Here is a 5,099-nt window from a genome sequence, read left to right as displayed (position 1 = left end):
CGTTTTGAGGCTGTCTCTTTAAGTCCAAACGAGGTGCTTTTCACACCTCGCTCCCCTCCAGCTTCCAGTCTGGTCCATTCTAGTTTGACAGAGGGGTTTATGACTATACAGCTGTGCAGAAACTTTTTATGTCAAATTAATTAAAATATGTAATCAGCGGAAGATTTGTGCATCCAGCCTTACGTGTTGGAGCCAGAATCTGACCCAGAGCCAGAGGGGAATGAAGATGACCAAATAGTAGTTGGTAACTTTATTTGGCAGTTCTGTCACAAGTAATTTGATGTAATAGTTCAGAAAGCATCATACAAAATAGAGAAAACGGAATGGGTTAAAATATGACCATACAGAATACAATGTAATCAACGCAGCACCAGGAGAGACTAAATTCAACATTGCTGCACTSCCAGAAACTCCAATTATTCAACAAATTGCATTCAATGACTAAAAAATGGATTTTGCATGAAATGTCCCCTTTAATTGTGGTACACATGCTTGTTTTCTTCATTTTTGGGCTCCAAATTATTGTAGCATGCCTGTCCATCTTCTGAAATTGAACAAAAATGTTATGGAGAATTTTTTAATTTGTGGAACAGTTTGAAAAAGTTTTGTTTTTTTCCCTCTACTACTTAAGGTTTTAAAGAAAAAAGATTCCTTGACTAAGTAAGACTATTCAAGATCTCAAAAACACCGCACTATGAGAATTTCTGTTTCAAAGTTTTTAGGAATCAATTTGCACTAATTTATAGTTCATATTTTAGTGAACCTTGATCAGCAACTAATTTGGTTACCATAAAAACTTCTGAGTTGAAAAAAAAGAAAAAGAAATGCTAAATTTTCTTCAGTGTATTTTCCTTATTCAAATATGTGTTATGTTCACATGGATTATGTTTTGTTGTTGAGCTCTCACTTCTGAAAAAAAAAAAACTGCTATTATGTTACAATACAACAARGTAACTTATCGATCATTCAAATGTTTTTCTCTGTTCTGTGCAAAAAATGCATTTGTCTTCAGCAGAACCTACTTGCTTGTGCAATCAGAATTATAATAAGGTATATAGTGAATTTGCAAAATCACCTGTGGAGTGGACATTTTATCAGTCACGGCCTTAACTTCAACTACACATAATGAATCACTCAAATGTGAGAGAATAAAGATGCAAAAGGACAGGAGGCGTCCGGACACCTGTCACCCTTTCCACCCAGAGGTATCTGCACCCCATACATTCAACGTACACACACTTGTCACTCATTTAAAAACATCTAGAGTTCCAATCATGTATGTCTTTTTATTTTGTCCCTCCTTCCTGCTTCCCTAGGAGAACTCAATGGAGTGTGGAGCAGCTTTGAGTCTTATACCATCTTTTGCAACGACTCTGTTCTGTGCTCTCATGGCCTTGCTCCTTAGGTGACCACAGCTGGTCCCGCCTTAACCGTCTAGAGTTGGATTGGCCCGGCATGCAAAATAATCACAGAAAATGACACCTCTGTACTACATGAAATTGTTCCCAATTTCAATTCATCACCTGCCAAGTTTTTAGCTCTGTGGTACATATTTAGAAGGACTGACATGGATAATGTTTCAGCTGCTAAGTAGTAATCAATAAGGTGCTTTCAGAATATCCATATGAGGTACAAAGAGAAGTTGCTGAGTAAATACAAAATTAAGATAACATACACTGCAGWTGAAAGCTTAAAAAGAAACTACACAAGCATCTTAGCTCTACCTACTGACACAAACACCACTAAGTCCAGTCCTTTCAGGTACAAGCTACAGGTTGTGGTCCAWAGGTGGGATTTGAACTGGATTTTAATGCCAAGAAACACCCATGTTGACAGAGAGACGTGCACCTTTCCTGGACTCACTCTGATTTCCATGGACATTTATTCTGAAGATAAAAACAGTACAAGATGATGTATACATGTGGCTGGGATTGTCATAGATATTTGTCTAATGATCTTTTTTCCATGACAGAAAAGTTATAATATATACTTTATGTATTATATAAAAAACGTCCTATGTATATTTTACAAGTGGTACCCATAAACTGTGACTATGAGATTTTGAGTCCTCTGATGTGAGTGGTTGTTAATATTTGAGCTTTGCCTTATGAAACAATGTTGGTCCCGTTTGTGTACTTTTGAAATAAAATAATCTTGAAAATGTTGTTGAAAACTATGTTAATTGAAAGCTCTTTAGGATTCTGGTGGAGATGTCCATTCAACTTTATAGTTTTTTTTAATTATTATTTTTTCAAATTKAACTGATGAAAACATCTACAATCTGGCAAACACGTGTGTGCCCTCACATGCTGTGATTTGTGCATGTGCATCTGGTGTTCAGTCAATAGTGTGAACCTCTGCTCAGAGACCGCCCCCCACCCACCCATTGAGACGTTATAAAGAGAAAGACAAGACAATTAAAGTCCAACAACATGCATCTGTATTTGATTTGTGATAGATACAAAACTAAAGACAAATGACACTATGCACATAAAAAATGATGTGTGACTCATACTGTTGCTTAAATAAATACAAAAAATAGCTAAGCTTTCTGAGACCCTGTCAGTGCCAGCCTGGGGAAGCTCTGCTGTGGTCTCCATGTCAACACYAAGGTCCCTGTTGTCAACAACAGGGCAAGCTTCGACTCCCTCTCTTTCCCCACCTCTCACTCAGCCAGTTCTGTTCCGCTGCAAGCATCATTTACTGAAATGGTAACTTACAATGTCCTAGATGTCTAATCTGTTCTCTGCATGCTGTTTTGCTGATTCCGTCTCTTCAGCACAACTTTGTCACTCTAATTATTCCCAGTTTCCTTTCTCTTTCTAAAGGATTCAACTTCCAAAGACTTGCCTGTCATTTGTCACTACATAATGGGATGTGAGCTGTTTTGGGTCAACACCCATCCAATCCTGCCAGTGATTCCTTCCTGTTTGCCAGATGAGTTATGGGAAAGCACATACAAAAGGCAGCCTTTGAGAAAGCAATCGTCTTTCTGTGGAGTTGTCACGGTGGCAACACTGTTACCACCTTTCTTGTTCTTGTGAGTGATAAATGATCATTTCTGTTTGTGTAAGTTGCTTGGTGTCAGCACTATACCGAGGATGGACAACCAAATCAGACGCGAAAATGTCAACAACTACACGCTGACTCCCTTTTTTTTAACAATTTACACAGAACACAAAATAAACAAATGCATTTGCAGTAATCAAAGCCGTTTAGTACATTAGAAAAAGCACACACAGAAGAAACAATTACACTAAACATAGAAAAGCTATTTTTTTATGTTTTGTGATCCAGATGAAAATCTATGCTTGTACATAAGACTTGTTTAGGGCATTGATGTAGTTCATCTTACATGCAGATTTTTTTTTTTGTGAGTGTGTGTGGATAAATCAGCTGTCAGCTAAAACTCTTCTGTCTGCTAAAAAAAAGTCGCATTCGAAGACAAAGGAAGAGAACAACACATCGCTGATGGTGTTTTCTAAAAAGCCATCCACATTCCTTCCCAGTGATCCAATCTGCTCTGCTGTTTGAGGCGGGAAGGAACCCCTGAGAGAGGAGTCACTGATCACTTGAACACAATGCCCTGAAGGGGCCCTGCAATTCAAAACACACCAATTCATCAGCACTCCCACTGCTACATTTTTTTTGAACTACATGAGAATTTTCTCTCTCTCRCTCGCTGTTTCTCATATGCTAGAAGGCAGGCAACAGAGAATCCCATCTATTCACACATTTGAACATCAGTTTGTGATAAACACACAGTCCATAAACAYGGCACGCACAATCACACAGGCGGTCATACAGAGGGCTAAGCGTTTGGTGGTGCCTCCAATGGAGTGGATCTCATTGGTGGTTTGCGTTGAGGACCACAAATATGTTTAAATGGAAATGATTCTGAACAGCTGAACCACACTGAGACCACCCACAGGACCAGTGACCACAACAAGGCACTGCAAAGATGAGCTTGAAAAGCGCGCACACACAAATTTTGTTGAAATTCCCCAGGAATACAAACAGAATGAGCACACGTTCTGTTGTTTGGAGAAAAAAAGTGACAGTAATCGGGAAGCATTTAATCTTTTTTTTATATAAGTGTGAACTGTTGCATAAACCAAGTATGTTCCTCTTGTCCCTGTCCACCTTCTTCAACCTTCTTTGTTTTTGTATTTTTGTTTTGTTTGTTTTTCTCAAGCTCTTGGCCATAACTTTGCTGGTTGCTGTGGTGATAATGACCAGAAATTTTGACCATCTTACACACCCATGTGTATGCCCACATGCACTTACATTGGGGACAATAACCAAATCAAACCCCACAGACAAATTTGTCCCCGGGTGTGCCAGGAGACACAGTCCTGCCAAGGATGAATGGTGCCAACTGAAAATATACACACGGAGACCGATGCTGCCATCTTTTCATTATACTGCAGTTCCTTTTAACTGTGAGGATGGGGAAGACATGAAGTCCAGACAAAAGTTCAATTCTGGAAGACTAATCAAACCTCACCTGCTCCATCCAGCCGCTGCGTCACAAGCGCAGCCACATCCAATCAGCATCTGACAGTCAGTGGATAAAAGCGTCATCTCCAATCGCTCCGCCTGCTCGCCAGCCGAATGTCAACCTTCCACCTCCCCTCCTCCATCCATCATCTTCTGGCTTCCGAGGGCTTCCCTCTCCTTCGGCCTCCACCACCAGTGATGGACACTGGAGTGGGGGAGGGGACTCCTTCCCCTCATTTTAAGCAGCTCATCTGAGCTCACAGTGTCTCACAGCGCTCACATCCTCTGCCGGGGTCCGAGCGCTAAACACTAATGTCATTCAYGTCAATAAACTTTCTAATTTCAGTCTGTCTTTGTGTGAGTCTCTCCAGGTTGAAATACATTCATGGGATTTTATGTATGCTCTTTGTGTCTCTTTTAATTACCCCTCTGGGGATGAATAAAGTTTTTTGACTGACTGACTGATTGATTGATTGATTGATTGATTGACTGACTGACTGACTGACTGATTGATTGATTGATTGATTGATTGATTGATTGATTGATTGATTGATTGATTGATTGATTGATTGATTGATTGATTGATTGATTGATTGATT

General features: G+C 39.7%; 1 protein-coding gene across 2 annotated transcripts in view; it reads left to right on the top strand.

Moving 5' to 3' along the window:
- Window positions 1-2,165, top strand: part of cacna2d3a (calcium channel, voltage-dependent, alpha 2/delta subunit 3a) — a gene marked incomplete in the record, with an annotated part of 131,079 nt that extends 128,914 nt beyond the window's left edge. For both annotated transcript variants that reach the window (XM_014017578.1, XM_014017570.1), the window contains 2 exon segments: window positions 1,123-1,205; window positions 1,317-2,165. In XM_014017578.1, coding sequence (XP_013873032.1) covers window positions 1,123-1,205; window positions 1,317-1,409 — 176 coding nt within the window.
- Window positions 2,166-5,099: the final 2,934 nt, after the last annotated feature.

This window comes from Austrofundulus limnaeus, unplaced genomic scaffold (genome assembly GCF_001266775.1).
Source record: "Austrofundulus limnaeus strain Quisiro unplaced genomic scaffold, Austrofundulus_limnaeus-1.0 Scaffold3, whole genome shotgun sequence".
NCBI classification, from domain to species: domain Eukaryota; kingdom Metazoa; phylum Chordata; class Actinopteri; order Cyprinodontiformes; family Rivulidae; genus Austrofundulus; species Austrofundulus limnaeus.
This window is presented reverse-complemented; position numbering and strand designations above follow the sequence as displayed.